Source organism: Scyliorhinus torazame, chromosome 3 (assembly GCF_047496885.1).
Source record: "Scyliorhinus torazame isolate Kashiwa2021f chromosome 3, sScyTor2.1, whole genome shotgun sequence".
Taxonomy (NCBI): domain Eukaryota; kingdom Metazoa; phylum Chordata; class Chondrichthyes; order Carcharhiniformes; family Scyliorhinidae; genus Scyliorhinus; species Scyliorhinus torazame.
Window position 1 is genome coordinate 333,648,235 of NC_092709.1, and position 21,595 is coordinate 333,669,829.

Below are 21,595 nucleotides of genomic sequence, written 5' to 3' on the forward strand. Positions count from 1 at the left end.
TGTGTGAAAGGCCCCTGGCCAAAGAGGCTAATACAGCTGCTGGTATTTGGTGCAGGGATGTGACGGAGATGCAGGTGGGTTTTTATTTGCCTCTATGGGAGTGGGGTGTGATATGAGGAGTGAGGGACAGTAGTGATGCCAGGGAAACAGAGGTGATGACTCACCCAAGCTACCCTAAGAAGGTTGTTCATCTTTCTTGCGGCACTGCTTGCCAGTGCGCCTGGTGAGGTTCATCATGCTGAGCACCTCGGCCACCTCTGCCCCAGCCCGGTTAACATAGAAACATAGAAAATAGAAGCAGGAGGAGGCCATTTGGCCCTTCGAGGCATTCATTATGATCATGGCTGATCATCAAGTTCAATACCCTGATCCCACCTTCCCCTCCCATATCCCTTGATCCATTTAGCAAGAGTTATATCTAAGTCTTTTTTGAAATTACACAACGTTTTGGCCTCAACTACTTTCTGTAGTAGCAAATTCTACAGATTCACTACTCTCTGGGTGAAGAAATTTCTCCTCACTTCAGTCCTAAAAGGTTTACCCCTTATGCTCAAACTATGACTCCTATTTCTGGACTCCCCACCAGCAGACTTTAACTTCAGTCTGTGAATCGCAACGTCTGTGATCTCTTTCCTTTACCTTGAGTGCAGCCTCATCAAACCTTATTGACCTACCTGCTTTAAGTTCCCTTTTAAGAATGATTTCCTTATGTGCAATCGCTCTCAATATTCTGTACCTTCTTCAGTTCATCTGCATTTTCCCTCATTTGTAAAAATAATACCAAATATTTAAATGTTTGTCATGTCTTCCGATTCTACAATTAAGCATTCTTTCATCTGTTTAACTATTCTTTTATTTTTTAATGAAATTATTTCCCTTCATTTTCCCTTCTAATCTGAGTATATATTTCTCCACTACATTTCCTGAATTCTTCAGCATTGATCACCGTAGTGTTATCACGCACCTCAGTTTTAAGTTTCAGGTTCTCTGTAATCTATTGACAGACTTCAATTCTTTTTGCCTTATTTAAATTTCGCTGAACCGTATAGGTAATCTTTTCTTTAGAATGATTTAGAGAGCAGAAGATAAACAAAATCAACATCATTTTTCACACACCGTCCCCACAAAGTGCTGACATTTTTCCAAAGAAAAACAAGTTCCATTTTCAAAATAGGTCACCTTTAGGCAGTCAAACACTAAGAATTTGTTGATCTTATCACAACACCCTGTGTGAGTGTGTGGTCAGTTACAACCCCACAGACTCCGGAGTGCCAACATAAGTGAATTAACAAATAATCCGTGTTTTCCTAAGATCTTTAACCCTTGATTGCTCCAATCAGTTCCAGATACGAGATTTATAAGTAAAACATTAGATCTGTTTATTAATAATAAGAGGAAAAGATTAATATATGTACATATACACATCAGAACGGAATCATTGGCAGTCTAGTTGTGTGAGACCCCTTGGGGAGGAGCGACCATAATATGTAAGAATTTTTCATCAAGATGGAGAGTGAAGCAATTGGTTCTGAACTAGGGTCCTGAATCTTAACAAAGGAAACTACGGTAAAATGCCGTGTGAGTTGGTTATGCTCGATGGGGAATGTTACTTACATGGATGACATATTTGCAATGGCAAATATTCAAAAAGTGCATGGAGGAATTGCAACAATTGTTTATTCCTGTCTGGCACAAAAGTAAAATGGAAAGGGTGGCAAATCCATGACTTACAAGGGAAATTAGGGATCGTATTCGATCCAAGGTAGTAGCATACAAATTGGCCAAGAAAAACAACAGGTCTGAGGATTGGGAGCTGTTTAGAATTCAGCAAAGAAGGGCCAAGGAATTGATTAAGAAGGGGAAAGTAGAGGACAAATGTAAGCTGGCGGGGAACATAAAAACTGACTGTATAAGTTTCTATAGGTATGTGAAGAGAAAAAGATTGGCGAAGACAAATGTAGGTCCCTTGCAGTCAGAAACAGGGAATGTATTATAGGGGACAAAGAAGTGAGTGAGCAACTAAATACATACTTTGGTTCTGTCTTCACAAATGAGGACTCAAATCAGATACCAGAAATGTTGGGGTTAGCAGGGTTTAATGAGAAGGAGGAACTGAAGGTGATCAATATCAGCAGAGAAATTGTGTTGGGGAAATTGATGGGATTGAAGGCTAATAAATCCACAGGGCCTGATAATCTACATCCCAGAGTGCTGAAGGAGATGGCTCTCGAAATAGTGGATGCTCTGGTGATCATCTTCCAGGATTCTATCGACTGCGGAGCAGTTCCTGCAGATTGGAGGGTGGCTAATGTAACTCCACGATTTAAAAATGGAGGTATAGGGCAGCATGGTAACATAGTGGTTAGCACTGTTGCTTTACAGCGTCAAGGACCCGGGTTCGATTCCTGGCTTGGATCACTGCGTGCGGAGTCTACACTTTCTCCCCCTGTCTGCGTGGGTTTCCTCCGGGTGCTCCTGTTTCCTCCTATGAGTCCTGAAAGACGTGCTGTTAGGTGAATTGGACATTCTGAATTCTCCCTCAGTGCAACCGAACAGGTGCTGGAGTGTGGAGACTAGGGGATTTTCACAGTAACTTTATTGCAGTGTTAATGTAAGCCTACTTGTGACGCTAATAAAGATTATTATTGGAGAAAAAGCAGGGAATTATAGACCATAAAGCCTGATGCCAGTAGAGGGGGAAATTCTAGAATCCATTGTCAAAGATTTTATCGCAGAGCAGTTAGAAAACAGTGGCAGGATTGGACAGAGCCCAAGGGGAAGGGGAAATCCATTTGACAGATCTACTGGAATTCTTCGAGGATGTAACTTGTAGAATTGAAGAAGGGGCGCCAGTGGATGTGGTGTATGTTGACTTTCAGAAGGCTTTTGACAAAGTTCCACATAAAAGATTAGCGTGTAGAATTAAAGTGCATGGGATTGGGGGTAATGTATTGAGCTGGATAGAAAACTGGTTGGCAGACAGGAAACAAAGAGTAGGAATTAATGGATCTTTTTCAAATTGGCAGGCAGTGAGTGACTAGTGGGGTAGCCCAGGCATCGATACTAGGACCCCAGCTATTCATAATATATATTAATGATTTAGATTAGGGAACAAAACATCATATCTCCAAATTTGCAGATGACATCAAGTTGGGTGGGAGGGTGAGCTGTGAGGAGGATGCAGAGATCCTCAAGTGTGATTTGGACAAGTTGATCGAGTGGGCAAATGAATGGCAGATGCAGTACGAAGGCAGACTATTATCTCAATGGCCATAAATTTGGAAAGGGGAACATGCAACGAGACCTGGGTGTCCTCGTACACCAGTCACTGAAGGTAAGCATGCAGGTACAGCAGGCGGTAAAGAAGGCAAATGGTCTGTTGGTCTTCATTGGGAGAGGATTCGAGTACAAGAGCAGGGAAGTATTGCTGAAATTATACAGGGCCTTGGCGAGTAGTGTGTGCAGTTTTGGTCTCCTTATCTGAGGAAGAACGGTCTAGCTATAGAGGGAGTGCAGTGAAGGTTTATCAGACTGATTCCTGGGATAGCAGGACTGACATATGAGGGGAGATTGAATCGGTTAGGATTATATTCGCTTGAGTTCAGAAGAATGAGGGGGGATCTCGTAGAAACCTATAGAATTCTAACAAGATTGGACAGGGTTGATGCAGGAAGGATGTTCCCGATGGTGGGTGGGTCCACAACCAGGTGTCACAGTCTGAGGAGACGGGGTAGGCCATTTAGGGCAGAAGTGAGGAGAAATTCCTTCACCCAGGGATTGGTGAGCCCCTGGAATTTGTTACCACAGGAAGTAGTTGAGTCCAAAACATTGTAAGGTTTCACGAAGCAGTTCGATATAGCATTTAGGGCAAAGAGGATCAAAGGATAACAGGGAAAGCGGGATTAAGCTATTGAGTTGGATGATCAGCTGTGATCATAATGAATGGCGGAGTGGGCTTGAAGGGCCAAATGGCCTCCTTCTGCTCTTACTTTTTATATGTTTCTATATAAAGAAGTAACAGGACAGTGGTCTACTAGTCTATCTAATCCCAAAACCCGTCTCCCCCCCCCCTCCCCCTCCACCCAGATACACAGAAGATCGACTGGAAAGGATCCAAAAAAATGGGGATTAAAGGGAAAAGTTTGAGGTGAGTCTTCACTGACGTGGTTGTGGCCTCCGGGGATAGATTCGCTCAAGAAATTCAGGTCGGCACAATTCCGCCTTTCCGCCACCGAATGGAGCTTGGTACAGGGGACGGCATTCTCCCACACTCGGCAGCATGGCCCGACGCTGGTGCCAAGAACGGCGCAAACCACTCCGGCATCAGGCCACCCGGAAGTTGTGGAATCCTACGCACTTCCAGGAGCTAGGCCTGCGGCGAAGGGCCGCAGTGGTCCCGTGCATACGCAAAACCGCCGACATGTTCTTGCGCATGGGCAGGGGGTTTCTTCTCCGTGCCAGCCATGGCTGAGCCCTACAGAGGCTGGCGCAGAGGGAAAGAGTGCCCCCAAGGCACAGGCCCGCCCGCAGATTGGTGGGCCCCGATCGCGGGCCAGGCCACTGTGGGGCCCCCCCCTCCCCTGGAGCCGGATCCTCCCCGCACCCCCGAGGACTCCGGTAGACGGCCTACCAGCCAGGTCCTGCCGTGATAGAACATAGAACATAGAAAATACAGCACAGAACAGGCCCTTCGGCCCACGATGTTGTGCCGAACCTTTGTCCTAGATTAATCATAGATTATCATTGAATTTACAGTGTAGAAGAAGGCCATTCAGCCCTTTGAGTCTGCACCAGCTCTTGGAAAGCCAAGATGGACCATGTCCATTTCACGCCGGCAGGACTGGCCAAAAACGGGCGCTGCTCGGCCCATCGGGGCCCGGAAATTTGCCGGGGGGGCCCAGCCAACGGTCCCAACCTGCACGGCGTGAACCCCGCCACCGCCCGAAAACCGACGTCGGAGAATTTGGCAGCCGGCGTCGGAGCAGCGGGGCGGGATTCATGCCACCCCCTGGCGATTCTCCGACCAGGCGGAGGGTCGGAGAATCCCGCCCCCGGGTGTTCAGGCCTGTGCAATTCCAATCGCCGGCTACCAGATGGTGCTGTACACAGGATGTTCAGATCAGTGCAATTCTGCTCTTCTAACACCAAATGGGGTGTTCGCCTCCCTGTGAGATTACCATTGCTTTAACTCTGGGATTAGCAGGCTTTCCCTTGCCTGATATCTGTGCAAAACTCTGGCTATTTGGCTAGGAAATTTGGACATTTTGAATTCTCCCTCTGTGTACCCGAACAGGCGCCAGAATGTGGCGACGAGGGACTTTTCACAATAACATCATTGCAGTGTTAATGTAAGCCTACTTGTGACAGTAAAGATTATTTTATTATATTTTATCAGAAGCGCTCTCACCTTACACTTCAATTTTGAGCTCGTTCCAGCCCCTGAGACACAGAGTTAGATTCTTACCGACCTGTAGAAAACAGCTGGCACTTTCACATCCAAAAGATCTCTTTCCCAGATCTGATGGTTGTCTGTGCCCTTTTAACTAGAAAGTCTCCACAGATTTAGCTAGAATATCACTTGAAATCATCTGGCAAAGAGAGCGAGAGACAGAGGGAGATTCTCCACTACCTTTTACCTAAGTAACCTTCACATAACTGAAACATAAGATGGAACTCTTCAAAAGACCCCCTTCTTTCTGGAAGCTTCTAACTGGCCCCACCAATCACAGGCAACAATACGAGCTGGCTGAGAATCCTAGATTCACCGATTGGCTGCTTGCCAATTCTAGCAAATTGACATCACAGGTTCTGCCATTGAGTCTAAAGGGGACATCTTGGACTGGCCCATCAGGATAGGCGGTTTCAGTGTCAAAAAACTGTAATTTAAACAGAAATCCCAAAGGATGCAGCAATGTTGTAGATGCTAACCCGAAGACTGTAGACGCAAGCAGGCAGCAGGACGGGAATAAAAAGGGAACACAAGACAGAAAAAAGAGTTTTGCAGCAGTATCCTAACAATCTGGAAACCCAATCAAGAAATTCTGAGGAATTTATCAAATAGTTAACAATCATCAGCAGAATTACACCTTCCCGGAAGTAAATAACATTTTTTTGTAATCTTGTTGTAGGGTCAGTTGCCGATGGCGATGAAACCATAGTGGTCTGTAGCAGCACTACAGTTTGTGTTCAGCACAAGGTCATTTTAACTCCTGCCACTGGTACTTCTGGCTCCACTGGGATGTTTAAAATAAATAAATATCCCTCGGGGTTTTTGCTGGCAGCCGTGATTCAGACAACATGAGATGCTACAAAAAGGAGCAGCTCCACTCAAAGCCAGCCACTAGAAAGCAGAAACAGGCAATAGGTCTGTTATTTACAAGTGTAATTGGCTGAATATTCCATCACATGGATCTTTATCTGTACTGGTATGGTGGTGCCAAATCCTTGCTCAACGTCAGAGAGAGAGAAATCATGGGCTGCTTCATCAATTTACAGGCCCCTTGTACACACCCCATAAACCACCCCCGCTCCCACACCACACTACCACTCCCCTTGACATTCTTTGGGTCCGCAGTACTGGGAACCATATGTCACTGTAGGGTCAAACTGTTTTACATTGGTTTAACATACAGCAACACTGATTTGAATGATAAATATAGCAGGTGTCACTGTGGTACAGTGGTTAGCGCTGCTCCCTTAAGGTGCCAGGGACCCGGGTTCAATTCAGGCATTGGGTGACTGACTGTGTGAAGTTTGCACTTTCTCCCCGGGTCTGTGATGGCTTTCCTCCGGAAGCTATGATTGCCTCCCACAGTCTAATGATATGCAGGTTAGGTGGATCGGTCATGTTAACTATTCCTTAGTGTCCAAAGATTTGCAGGTTAGATGGGGTTGCCTGTTGTAGCTTAACATTCCTGTACACTCGCCTGGGCTTCAGCAACAAGTAAGAATCTGGCTTCAACTGATGAAACCGATAAATCTTCGTAATTTGGATTATACAAACTTTATTGAATTCAACTTTATCTAACTCAATAAGACTTTAGTTATGTGTATATTTGAACAGTTACATAGGTTTCGAGACTCACAACTTGAATTCAGAATACTATCCGATGGAGAAAACTGGCCAAGCCCGCCAAGGGTGTCATTCTTCTCCAAGAATTTCTTTCTCTAAGAAAAACTCAAGATCTCTTCTCCGTGAATGTTGATCCCAAGGTTATCGCTGCTGAAACCTTGGAAGCTTCTTATTAAACAATCCTTCACCACGTCGACATCAGTTGCCCTTTGAGAGTCTTGTTTTCACTGTTTTAATACAAAGTGTTACCAGTGAAGAGTCCAGGTGTACAAGCCGCTGTTCTTAATTTTCCCACGAAACTCATTTTGCTGAGCTGCAGTTTTCACACGCACATGTCTGTTAGCCTCTTTTACCATCATGCCCCACAGCACAATGTTAGCCATTTCTCTGCCTCAACAAATCTCTCTCGTTAGTGGCATTATCTCCACTGCCAGAATTCCACCTCACGTTGTCAAAACCCAAACACCTGACTCGATACAGGATCAGAAATACAGACTTGAGCCCCAAGACCTCATGGTCAACAGTTAGGGAATGGCAGGGTGGGCTACCATGGGTCCAGGCCAGAGTGCAGTGAGAATTAACTGGGTTATATAGAAACACTGCACAATCTGATACCTAAACAGTCATTGATGATTTGTCGAGAACCTGCTTCAAAGTATTGATGAGACGGAGCTGAAACACTTTTTCACAGGCAATATGGTGGAACTTCATGTCAGTTCCCAAGCAAACTTGAATAGTGCTAAATGAACATGCAACTGCCATGTCCACTGAGTAAATTAAACAAGGGCTGTGAAGTCACAGCATGGGTTTGTGCAAACAATTAACATGCCCATCTGGTCTCCTGTGTCGTGTTCTCTATGATATGAAATTCTTTCCTCTCCTATTTCAGTGATGGAGAAAGTAGCTTGGGTTGAAAATGTTAACATTTTTTTTCTGCCAATCTTCTTAAGCATAGCCTCAAAGCTGAATTAGAATTATCTTCAGTTAAAAGGTGTGGAACTTACAAGTGTAGATCTCCAACAGGTTTGGGTTTGCTTGTACAAGCAATGCAGGAAGCTAACATACTGGTGCAGCAAGCAATTAGGGAGGCAAATGGCCTTTATTGCAAGGGGATTGGAATAAAAAGGTGTCGCCAGCCCTTTCGAAAGACTGCCACAGGCAAATCTGTCTTCTCTGCTCCTATTTCATGTTCTTGTATGTAACTTTAAAACACCTTTAAAATTGTCAAACATCCCAAGACATTTCTTGGAGTGTTACCAAGCACAAATTGACAACGAATGACATGAGGAAATATTAAGGTAGGTGAACGTGGTCAAAGAGGTAGGCTTTAATGAGAGTCTTAAAGGAGGAAAAGAGAGGTAGAAAGGCTGAATAGTTTCGGGAAGCAATTCCAGAACTTCGGGGCTGTACCGCTGAAGATATGGCTGCCAATGGTGGAGCTGTCATGATATGCAGACACACACATAATGATATACAGACAAGCAGCTAATGGACACAGAGAACAAGACATGACCAATAAGCAGGCAGGACACTCAGGGGTGGGATCTGACTATAAAAGACACGAGGCACTTACACTCCGCTTCTTTCCACTGATGAACATCTAGAGAGCCAGTCAAGGGTGTTATTACAATCTCACACCTCCTCCACGTGGCTAAGAGCTAGTCTGGTTCAGTCAGACAGAGTAACCACACTTAAGTTAACAGAGAGTCAAACTCATAGAGAACTGTGCTATTAGTTCAATAAACCTGATTGAACTAACTTCAAGGTCTGGAGTATCGTTCTGATTTAAGCTGCGTCCAGTTGCAGCCAATGTTAGACTGTACCTTACACGACATGATACCTGGAGACGACTAATTTAAGGTGGCTTACCTCAGTCCATTCCGTGATGACCAGCAAATGTATCCCGGCACCATGGAGAAGATTCAGGCTCCTCACCAGCTCAGGACCTCCGGCAATCTCAGTGCGAACTGGTGGATATTCAAGCAAACGTTTCTGCTGAACATCAAAGCCTCAGACCTCGAGGGTGAGTCTGAGGAAAGAAAGATCGCGCTTCTCCTCTCAACAGCGGGTGATCAAGCCATCGAACTCTTCAACTCGTTTAACTTCACCGAAAGCCAGGACAAGACAAAGTTTCAGACCATCCTGGACAAGTTCGATAGTCACTGTGAAGTGGACACCAATGAAATCTTTGAGCGCTACATATTCAAGGTAAAAATGAATCTTTCAATGCCTTCTTAACGAGCCTCCGCCTGCTAGCGCTGTCCGGCAACTTTGATGATGTTGCTGACTCCATGATCAGAGACCAAATCGTGTTTGGAGTTCACTCTGATCCTCTGAGAGAGCAGCTCTTAAAAATCAAGCATATGACCCTGCCAGTGGTGATTGAAACATGAGCACGCAAAAAAATCGGTATTCCCAATACAGATTGGCTGAAAATGAGAAACCTGCCTCCCACGAGGCAGTGAGTTTGCAGGCCATCTCCCGGATGCAGCGCCTCAGCATGGAAGACAGCGGCCATTTTGCATGCTTTTCCCGGAGCCCCACGCATGCGCGATGCGAACGGGATAACGAAGCGGCCGACCCCACACTGCGCAGGTGCAGACGTCTGCCGACCGCACTGCGCATGTGCGACAACGTGCACCGTGTCATGACGCCAACGACATGACATGCCCGAACTGTGGCAACACCCACTTAAAGGGACACTGCCCTGCAAGAGGCAGGCGATGTTTAAACTGCGGGAAACCTGGACACTATGCAGCCTTGTGCAGGTCTGCACCACCAGTCAGAGGCCAGCGCTCCCAATTCCGACGACGGTGTGTCCAGAATGTGCAACGACGAGTCCAGGATTCTGACCCTAGCAGTGCAACAGATCCAGAGGACGAGTGCCTACCAAGTGGGCATCATTACCACACGTGAACATGCCACACCTAACTCATCTCGCATTCAGTCCATCCTCGCTGTGGATTCGGAGGACGAATGGCGTGCGGTGATGCAGGTCAACCGCTGGTCCATCCAGTTCAACTGGACACAGGTGCTTCTGCCAACCTCCTCTCACAGGCAGCCTTCAAACGCCTCAAGAAGCCCCCCAAGGTCCTTCCAGCAGCCTGCCAGCTCCTGGACTATAATGGTAATGCCATCACGGCACTGGGGTCCTGCCATCTACTCGTCTCCAACCGGAGTACCCATGCACGGCTAAGGTTTGAAATTGTCAAGCCGGACAGGGAATCCGTACTGGGCGCGCATGCCTGCAAAAAGCTAAACCTGGTGCAGCGGGTTTATTCAACGGCATCTTCCAATGTGGATCTTCAAGCTGGCATTGGCGACATCCTCGCTCAGTATCCAGACATGTTTGATGGGATGGTCACTTTGCCATATCGGTATAAGATCCTACTGTGACCTGATGCCAAGCCAGTGGTCCCGGCTCCGCTGAAGGAGCGCCTGAAGGAACAGCTCAAGGAGCTGCAGCAGCAGGGGATTGTTTCCAGGGTAACCGAACCGACTGACTGGGTCAGCTCGATGGTGGTGGTTAAAAAAACCTCTGGAAATCTGCGCATCAGCATTGATCCCAAGGATCTCAACCAGAATATAATGCGTGAACACTACCCCATCCAGAAGGGGGAGGAACTCACCAGTGAGATGGCACATGCACGGTTTTTCACAAAGTTAGATGCGTCACATGGATTCTGGCAAATCCAGCTGGATGGGTCCAGCTGAAGGCTCTGCACCTTCAACACATCGTTTGGCAGCTACTGCTATAACCATATGCCGTTCGGCATCGTCTCGGCATCGGAGATATTTCATTGCATCATGGAGCAGATGATGGAGGGCATCGAAGGAGTTTGTGTGTACGTGGACGACATCATCATATGGTCCATGACCCCTGAGGAGCATGTTTCCCATCTCCAGCAGGTATTCCGTCTTGTCCACGCCAATGCCCTGAAGCTGAACAGGGCCAAATGTTGCTTTGGCATGACGACACTGAAGTTCCTAGGAGACCAGATCTTTCAGCAGGGCGTGTGCCCCGACACAGACAAGGTCAAGGCCATCGCAGCCATGAAGGTCTCGGAAGACAAGAAGGCGGTCTTGCGCTTCCTGGGCATGGTCAATTTTCTGGGCAACTTCATCCCAAACATGGCCTCACACACTACAGCCCTACGAAACCGAGTGAAGATGTCAACTGCCTTTGAGTGCAAGGCGGCCCACCAGGCAGAGTGGGTGGAGCTGAAAGCCAAGCTCACCACTGCACCAGTATTGACATTTTTTGACCCAGACAGGAAAACGAAAATCTCGACCGATGCGAGCCAGGATAGCATCGGTGTGGTCCTGCTGCAACGCGATGACACTTCATCCTGGGCACTGGTTGCCTACGCATCAAGGGTAATGACGCCCACCGAACAAAGGTATGCACAAATCGAGAAGGAATGCCTGGGCCTTCTCACTGGCATTCTCAAGTTTCACGACTACGTCTACGGCCTGCCGTCATTCACAGTCGAGACGGATCACAGGCCCCTGGTCCACATTATCCACAAGGACCTTAATGACATGACACCTAAAGGATAACACTAAAGCTTTCTGTAGATATGTCAGGAATAAAAGAATGACTAGGGTAAGAGTAGGGCCAGTCAAGGACAGTAGTAGGATGTTGTGCTTGGAGTCCGAGGAGATAGGAGAGGTGCTAAATGAATATTCTTCGTCAGTAATCACACAGGAGAAAGACAATGTTGTCGAGGAGAATACTGAGATTCAGGCTACTAGACTAGAAGGGCTTGAGGTGCATAAGGAGGAGGTGTTTGCAATTCTGGAAAATGTGAAAATAGATAAGGCCCCTGGGCCGGATGGGATTTATCCTAGGATTCTCTGGGAAGCTAGGGAGGAGATTGCTGAGCCTTTGGCTTTGATCTTTAAGTAATCTTTGTCTATAGGAATAGCCAGAAGACTGGAGGATAGCAAATGTTGTCCTCTTAACATAGAACATAGAAAATACGGCACAGAACAGGCCCTTCGGCCCACGATGTTGTGCCGAACCTTTGTCCTAGATTAATCATAGATTATCATTGAATTTACAGTGCAGAAGGAGGCCATTCGGCCCTTTGAGTCTGCACCAGCTCTTGGAAAGAGCACCCTACCCAAACTCAACACCTCCACCCAACACCAAGGGCAATTTGGACATTAAGGGCAATTTATCATTGGCCAATTCACCTAACCCGCACATCTTTGGACTGTGGGAGGAAACCGGAGCACCCGGAGGAAACCCACGCAGACACGGGGAGGACGTGCAAACTCCGCACAGACAGTGACCCAAGCCGGAATCGAACCTGGGACCCTGGAGCTGTGAAGCAATTGTGCTATCCACAATGCTACCGTGCTGCCCTTGAGAACAAATAAATCTACACTATATCATTTTACCATAATCCATGTACCTATCCAATAGCTGCTTGAAGGTCCCTAATGTTTCCGACTCAACTACTTCCACAGGCAGTGCAATCCATGCCCCCACTACTCTCTGGGTAAAGAACCTACCTCTGATATCCCTCCTATATCTTCCACCTTTCGCCTTAAATTTATGTCCCCTTGTAATGGTTTGTTCCACCCGGGGAAAAAGTCTCTGACTGTCTACTCTATCTATTCCCCTGATCATCTTATAAACCTCTATCAAGTCGCCCCTCACCCTCCTCCGTTCTAATGAGAAAAGGCCTAGCACCCTCAATCTTTCCTCGTAAGACCTACTCTCCATTCCCGGCAACATCCTGGTAAATCTTCTTTGCACCTTTTCCAAAGCTTCCACATCCTTCCTAAAATGAGGCGACCAGAGCTGTACACAGTACTCCAAATGTGGCCTTACCAAAGTTTTGTACAGCTGCATCATCACCTCACGGCTCTTAAATTCAATCCCTCTGTTAATGAACGCGAGCACACCATAGGCCTTCTTCACAGCTCTATCCACTTGAGTGGCAACTTTCAAAGATGTATGAACATAGACCCCAAGATCTCTCTGCTCCTCCACATTGCCAAGAACTCGACCGTTAACCCTGTATTCCGCATTCATATTTGTCCTTCCAAAATGGACAACCTCACACTTTTCAGGGTTAAACTCCATCTGCCACTTCTCAGCCCAGCTCTGCATCCTATCTATGTCTCTTTGCAGCCGACAACAGCCCTCCGTACTATCCACAACTCCACCAATCTTCGTATCGTCTGCAAATTTACTGACCCACCCTTCAACTCCCTCATCCAAGTCATTAATGAAAATCACAAACAGCAGAGGACCCAGAACTGATCCCTGCGGTACGCCACTGGTAACTGGGATCCAGGCTGAATATTTGCCATCCACCACCACTCTCTGACTTCTATCGGTTAGCCAGTTCGTTATCCAACAGGCCAAATTTCCCACTATCCCATGCCTCCTTACTTTCTGCATAAGCCTACCATGGGGAACTTTATCAAATGCCTTACTAAAATCCATGTACACTACATCCACTGCTTTACCTTCATCCACATGCTTGGTCACCTCCTCAAAGAATTCAATAAGATTTGTAAGGCAAGACCTACCCCTCACAAATCCGTGCTGACTATCCCTAATCAAGCAGTGTCTTGTTCAAGAAGGGGAGTAGAGACAACCCCCGTAACTATAGTTCAGTGAGCCTTACTTCTGTTGTGGGCAAAATCTTGGAACGGTTTATAAGAGATAGGATGTATAATCATCTGGAAAGGAATAATTTGATTAGAGATAGTCAACACGGTTTTGTGAAGGGTAGGTCGTGCCTCACAAACCTTATTGAGTTCTTTGATAAGGTGGATGAGGGTAAAGCAATTGATGTGGTGTATATGGATTTCAGTAAAGCGTTTGATAAGGTTCCCCACGGTAGGCTACTGCAGAAAATACGGAGGCATGGGATTCAGGGTGATTTAGCAGTTTGGATCAGAAATTGGCTAGCTGGAAGAAGACAAAGGGTGGTGGTTGATGGGAAATGTTCAGACTGGAGTCCAGTTACTAGTGGTGTACCACAAGGATCTGTTTTGGGGCTACTGCTGTTTGTCATTTTTATAAATGACCTGGAGGAGGGCGTAGAAGGATGGGTGAGTAAATTTGCAGATGACACTAAAGTCGGTGGAGTTGTGGACAGTGCAGAAGGATGTTACAAGTTACAGAGGGACATAGATAAGCTGCAGCGCTGGGCTGAGAGGTGGCAAATGGAGTTTAATGCAGAAAAGTGTGAGGTGATTCATTTTGGAAGGAATAACAGGAAGACAGAGTACTGGTCTAATGGTAAGATTCTTGGCAGTGTGGATGAGCAGAGAGATCTCGGTGTCCATGTACATAGATCCCTGAAAGTTGCCACCCAGGTTGAGAGGGTTGTTAAGAAGGCGTATGGTGTGTTAGCTTTTATTGGTAGAGGGATTGAGTTTCGGAACCATGAGGTCATGTTGCAGCTGTATAAAACTCTGGTGCGGCCGCATTTGGAGTATTGTGTGCAATTCTGGTCGCCGCATTATAGGAAGGATGTGGAAGCATTGGAAAGGGTGCAGAGGAGATTTACCAGAATGTTGCCTTGTATGGAGGGAAGATCTTGTGAGGAAAGGCTGAGGGACTTGAAGCTGTTTTCGTTAGAGAGAAGAAGGTTAAGAGGTGACTTAATTGAGGCATACAAGATGAGCAGAGGATTGGATAGGGTGGACCAGGCAGGCTGTCTACTGGCCCGGGATCAGCCAGGACATCGCAAACATGGTCCTTAACTGTGCGACCTGTCAATGCTTCCAGCGAGCGCAGAGTAAGGAGACACTTCAGCAGCATGAAATCGAAACGTCTCCGTGGTCCAAGGTTGGCATCGACCTCATTCATGCAAATGGTCGTGATTACGTGCTAATCATTGATTACTTTTCCAATTACTCTGAAGTCGTGAAGCTCTCAGACCTCACATCTCGGACCAGCATCAAGCCTGTAAGGAGACGTTCTCCAGGCATGGTATCCCACTCACTGTCATGAGTGACAATGGCCCGTGCTTCAGCAGCCAAGAATGGTCTCTGTTTGCCCAGTCGTATCAGTTCAAACATGTCACTTCCAGCCCACACTATCCAGTGAGAGCCTTTTTCCCCGGATGGTGATGTTTAGCACGAGGGGACATACCTTTAAATTGAGGGGAGATGGATATAAGATAGATGTCAGAGGTAGGTTCTTTACTCAGAGAGTAGTAAGGGCATGGAATGCCCTGCCTGCAACAGTAGTGGACTCGCCAACACTAAGGGCATTCAAATGGTCATTGGATAGACATATGGACGATAAGGGAATAGTGTAGATTGGCTTTAGAGTGGGTTTCACAGGTCGGCGCAACATCGAGGGCCGAAGGGCCTGTACTGGGCTGTTATGTTCTACGTACACCTCGGTTGCAGCGCATCCTCCTCAAACTCAGAAGGTACGACTTTGACATGGTCTATACACCTGGCAAGGAGCTCACCATTGCTGATAATCTGTCCCGCTCCATCACCGTGTCTAGTGAACCACTGAACGTCATCCGTCAAATTGAGTCACAGGTTGAGTCACATCTGATGAGAAGGTGATTCGTATCCCTGAGGAGACAGCCAAAGACCCACTCTTGCAGCGTGTTATGCAACACCTAGCCAGTGGCTGGCAAAAAAGGGCAGTGCCCTCAATTTTTCAATGTAAAGGACGACCTGATGGTGGTTGATGGTATCCTCCTCAAACTGGACCGGATTGTAATTCCACACAGTCTCCAGAGCTTGGTGCTCCGTCAAATCCATGAGGGCCACCTGGGTGTGGAAAAGTGCAGATGCAGAGCCAGGCAGGCTGTCTACTGGCCCGGGATCAGCCAGGACATCGCGAACATGGTCCTTAACTGTGCGACCTGTCAATGCTTCCAGCGAGCGCAGAGTAAGGAGACACTTCAGCAGCATGAAATCGAAACGTCTCCGTGGTCCAAGGTTGGCATCGACCTCATTCATGCAAATGGTCGTGATTACATGTTAATCATTGATTACTTTTCCAATTACTCTGAAGTCGTGAAGCTCTCAGACCTCACATCTCGGACCAGCATCAAGCCTGTAAGGAGACGTTCTCCAGGCATGGTATCCCACTCACTGTCATGAGTGACAATGGCCCGTGCTTCAGCAGCCATGAATGGTCTCTGTTTGCCCAGTCGTATGAGTTCTAACATGTCACTTCCAGCCCACACTATCCGCAGTCAAACGGAAAAGTTGAGAAAGGGGTGCACATAGTGAAGCAGCTCATCTGCAAGGCTGCGGATTCTGCGACATTCACCTTGCACTGCTTGCCTACAGGGTGACCCCACTGTCCACTGGCAAATCTCCGGCTCAACTCCTGATGAACAGGGACCTGCGAACTACACTTCCAGTCATACATGTGCCCAACCTGGATCACCTCCCGGTGCTGCAGAAGGTGCAGCAACTCCGAGACCGGCGAAAACAGGGCTATGATGATCATCCACCGATTTTCCTGTGTTATCCCCATCAGACACTTTCGGGTCAAGATCCCTGATGGAGGCTGGTCAGCTTCAGCTGTCATTGTTTGACAGGCTGCCCCCCATTTGGATGTTGTGCGTCTGGCTGATGGTTCTGTTGTGCGACGAAACAGACGGGCACTGTGCAAAGTTGTCTGCCTGCAACCACATTCTTCTCCGTTTCTTTCTGTTGTTTTGCCACCTCCTGATACCTCTACTCACGAGGCCACCAGTCATGCGTCAACCCCGCCCATCAAGGTGCTGTCGTCCCCACCACCACCTCTCCGGCGGTCGACCAGGATCAGACGCAAGCCACAGAGACTGGACTTATGAACATTTGTTCTGTTTGCTATGTTCTGTGTTCTCACATTAGACAGCTGTTTTCACATGTACATATGTTCACATCCACTGCATGTATAGATCATAGAATTTACAGTGCAGAAGGAGGCCATTCGGCCCGTCGAGTCTGCACCCGCTCTTGGAAAGAGCACCCCACCCAAGGTCAACACCCCCACCCTATCCCCATAACCCAGTAACCCCACCCAACACTAAGGGCAATTTATCATGGCCAATCCACCTAACCTGCACATCTTTGGACTGTGGGAGGAAACCGGAGCACCCGGAGGAAACCCACGCATACACGGGGACGATGTGCAGACCACACAGACAGTGACCCAAGCCGGAATCGAACCTGGGACCCTGGAGCTGTGAAGCAATTGTGCTATCCACAATGCTACCGTGCTGTTAATATTGGCCTATTCTTGTAAATACTTCACATATGTCATTCAAACATATGATGGTGGGCTGTTGTGTGGATGTCCTCTGCAGGACACTCAGGGGTGGGATCTGACTATAAAAGACATGAGGCACTCACACTCCGCCTCTTTCCACTGATGAACATCTAGAGAGTCAGTCAAGAATATTGTTACAATCTCACACCTCCACCACGTGGCTAAGAGCTAGTCTGGTTCAGTCAGACAGAATAACCACACTTAAGTTAGCAGAGAATCAAACTCATAGAGAACTGTCCTAACTGTGCTATGAGTTCAATAAACCTGATTGAACTAACTTCAAGGTCTGGAGTATCTTTCTGATCTAAGCCGCATCCAGTTGCAGTCAGCATTAGACCAGTATACCTAATACGACAGGAGCGATTAAACTCCGGAATGTTCAAGAGGCCATTGCTGGTTTCAAATTTCAATCTCATCTAGCACAGTGGTTAGCACTGTTGCTCCTCAGCTCCAGGGTCCCAGGTTCGATCCCCGGCTTGGGTCACTGTCTGTGCGGACTCTGCACATTCTCCCCGTGTCTGCGTGGGTTTCCTCCGGCTGCTCCGGTTTCCTCCCACAAGTCCTGAAAGATGTGCTTGTTCGGTGAATTGGACATTCTGAATTCCCCCTAAGTGTATCCGAACCGGCGCCGGAATGTGGTGACTAGTAACTTCACAGTAACTTCATTGCAGTGTTAATGTAAGCCGATTTGTGACAATAATGAAGAATATTTTTATTACTCATTTTGTTGTAACATTGCTGAACAAAGCGTTTCCAATTATTGTTTTGCCTTAATGTTTTTCATAGGACCTCGAGTATTATAGCACAGCAATGGAACAAGACATGGGTAAGAGTTTATTTTAAACGCAATTTGGTGCTCGGTATCATGTGAATATCTACGTCAGTTGTCCAGTAGGTGCTGTGCTGAGATTGACAAAATGAATGAACGAACGTCAGGGCATTGTTCCACAGAAAACCATTTTCAATGTGAAGTACGTAGCTCCCATGGGAACTGTTTCCTCAGACGTATTTCAATTTTTCAGAGAAATTATTATTAAAGTTCATCAACCTTATAATTAAGATTGGATATGCATTTAATTGCTGTAAGGGGAAGGTTTATACACACTTATGTTATATGTTAAGATCCCAACTCTGGGCCTCCTTCCTTCAGTAGTGTGCCTCGTAAGAGGCTATGAAGCAAGTGCTGGTTTCCATGGGAGAAAAGGTAGAATGATCAGCATGTTCATTTGCCTGAGTAAGATCATTGATTTCTTTGGGGAAGTAGCTTGCAGTCCTGTGGGCGAGAGAGGTTGCACTCAACACGGAAATTCCTTTTCTTCAGATGGCACAAGAGACATTTGTTTTTGGAGGCTTTTTCCCAAGGGCACCCAGAAGTGTATAAACCTTCCCCTTATAGCAATTAAATGCATATCTGCTAACTGAAGTGTGTCCCCAGTTGCTTCTTTGGCAGACATTCTTGGAAAGCGCCACAACTCCTGAAGCATCCTGTCAAACGACCTGTCAATGAACTGAATAGGGCAAGCACTTTAAGACTTAGCTATTACTCCTTCACCTTACTGAATTGTAAGTCTGAGCTAGCTTTTAAAGACTGCACTCAAATTTCCAAACCTGGTTAACCCCATTTCATATGGGGCTTACACCAGTGATTCCTCCAATGAATATACAACTGGAGCTGGATCGGTGAGCTGCGTGGACCAGAATTTGGCAGATGGAGTTTAACGTGGTAAGCATTAGGTTATCCATTTTGGCCAGTGGAATAAAAAAGCAACTTGTTATCTAAATGGAGAGAAACTTCAAAATGCATTGGTGTAGAGGAATTTGGGTGACCTTGTGCATGAATCACAGAAAGTTAGTATGAAGGTGCAGCAGGTAATAAGGAAGGCAAATTAAATTTTGGCATTCATTGCTAATGGAATAGAGCATAAAAGTAGGGAAGTGCAGTTGCAACTGTATGGAAAATTGGTGAGACAATGGCCAGAGTTCTCTGGCCGTTTGCTGACGGTGGTTCAGAGAAGGTTCACTAGATTGATTCCAGGGCTGAAGGACTTGTCTTATGAAGAAAGTTTGGGAAGTTTAGGCCTATACTCACTGGCGTTTAGAATGAGGGGAGGTATATAAGATACTAAAGGGGATTGGCCGGATAGATGTAGAGCAGATGTTTCCCCTTGTTTGACATTCTAGAATGAGAAGCCATAGTTTTAGGCTAAGGGGTGGCAGATTTAAAACAGAAATGAGAAGGAATTACCTCACTCAAAGGGTTGTGAATCTGTGGAAATCTCTACCCCATAGTGCAGTGGACTCCAGAACGCTAAACAAATTTAAGGAGGAGATCGCTAGTTTTTTAATTAGTAGAGGGATGAAGGGCTATGGGGAGCGGGCTGGAAGAGTCCGAGATGAGGTCAAGATGAGGTCAGCTGTGAGCATATTGAACAGCGGAGCGGGTTTGAGGGGCTGAATTGCCCACTACTGCTCCTAGTTCTTATGTTCTTATATTTTTCCTACATTGTGTATGTTAACTTCTCATAATTATTGATTTGGGCCTAGTTGTGACTTCCTCCAAGATAGTTTAGATTGCTGATTTTCTCAAGGCTCACACCTCAAGAATGGCTAAGAAATGCCAGAAACTGGCTTGATCATTGGGAGCCTGGGACTTTAAACCAAAATGGGATGACAAACTGCACTACTTATTTCAAATGTAGACCCTCAAGTGAGTTATCCCCATGTTGTTTTGTGACCAGTCACTTGTCCTTGGAATGATCAGGTGAATGAGATGGTAGAAAGCTGCCAAAGTCACCTAACATAACTCCATACCTTCAGGAACGGACATTGGAAAAATAAAAGATGTCACCAGATGTGAAAGTATGCAGGTCGGCAGTTTTGGCAATAATTATAGTTTATCTCTCTTTTTCATTACTTGACAGTAAATCTCACTCCCGGCGTCTTTTCCTCTTCACTTCTGTGTAATTCCAAGGCTACCCGTTTGAAAACTATTCTGTAAAACCTACCATGATATTGACTTTTCTTTTTAATTTCCCACAAGGTCACTATCCGGTATCACCACGGTCAAAGGGTTATGCAACAGAGGATCATCACTATATTCAACTACGAGCTGACCATCCAGCATTGAGGTACTGCCAATTCATAACTCTGTGACTAGATAAGAGACAGCTGTATATACATGTTTGCTGATGGCACCAAGGGCAGAATTTTCAGGGGAGGGGGTATTTTGGTCATGCCTGCGGTGTGGAGGGAGGGGTGTGTGTGTTTGGCGGGTTACAATCAGGTTGGGGGTGGAAGTCATACCAGTGAGGAGGTGGGTGAGGGGGTGGTTGAGGAGTCTCTTGTGATTGGGGGAAATTCAAAGGGGGTCGGCGGGGTGCAGAATACCATGGGGAAGTGATGGTTCGTCGGGTGTTGGGATTGTGGGGAGAATACCATGAGGGTATGGGGGGTTAGGAAATATCGTGGAGGGGTGCAGTGGGTAGTTAGTTGAGGGCTGGGAGAGTCCTGTTGGGGTATCGTGGATGTGCCAGGGTGTCTCCTGGGGGGAGTTCAGGTTGTTGGGGGCATCCCATGGAGTAGCCAGTCTGTGTCTCTACAACAGTTACCCAGAAGTTAGAAGAGGTTCAAATTCTTCTTTTTCTGAGTAACTATTAGTGTAACCCAGTCAGAACCATCCGAGGTTTGTGATTTAAATCGCATTTTTGGATGGTTCACAGCACAGCTCAGTTGCCATGCAAATGCTTACTGTAAAATTCTGAGAGGGATTTCCCAGCGCATCTTTGGGTTACCCCCAAATCCGGCACTGGGGAGCTCAGAAGTTACTTCCCAACTCTGTTTCTCTCTCTCTACTAATGCCATCAGAGCTTATGTGTGTTTCTAGCATTTTTTGTTTTATTCCATGTTTAAAAATACTTGCTCTCAGCTGTCAATTGGTACCTCGATGTCCATTCTTCAACATTGCTATGGAGCCCTTTTGAATTCCCCCTCTCATCTTTACTCTCCACCTGCTGGACCACCAGTCATTTTGGATTCTTATTCCTGAAAGCTATCCAAAAAGCCTCCGCTTGTTTATACACCTTTACCAACCTTCAAAAGCCTGCTCCAAACAATTGTTTTGCCCATGCTCAAGACAACTTCCCCTCGTTTTCCTTTAACTTTTCAAAGTCTATCTTCACCTCTTTGAAATGAGTCGGGGCACATATTTCGTTGGGGGTGCATATCAATGCAAGAAGTTTTAAGGCCCGACGTACTGCCTG

At 46.5% G+C, this 21,595-nt stretch overlaps 1 protein-coding gene across 1 annotated transcript in view; it reads left to right on the forward strand.

The window, feature by feature from the left end:
• Nucleotides 1–21,595, forward strand: part of LOC140409297 (sperm flagellar protein 1-like) — a 151,096-nt gene that overhangs the window by 103,496 nt on the left and 26,005 nt on the right. The window contains exons 4-5 of the mRNA XM_072497677.1: nt 18,123–18,162; nt 20,377–20,464. Of these exons, the coding sequence (XP_072353778.1) occupies nt 18,123–18,162; nt 20,377–20,464 (128 nt within the window). The remainder of the gene's footprint in view (nt 1–18,122; nt 18,163–20,376; nt 20,465–21,595) is intronic.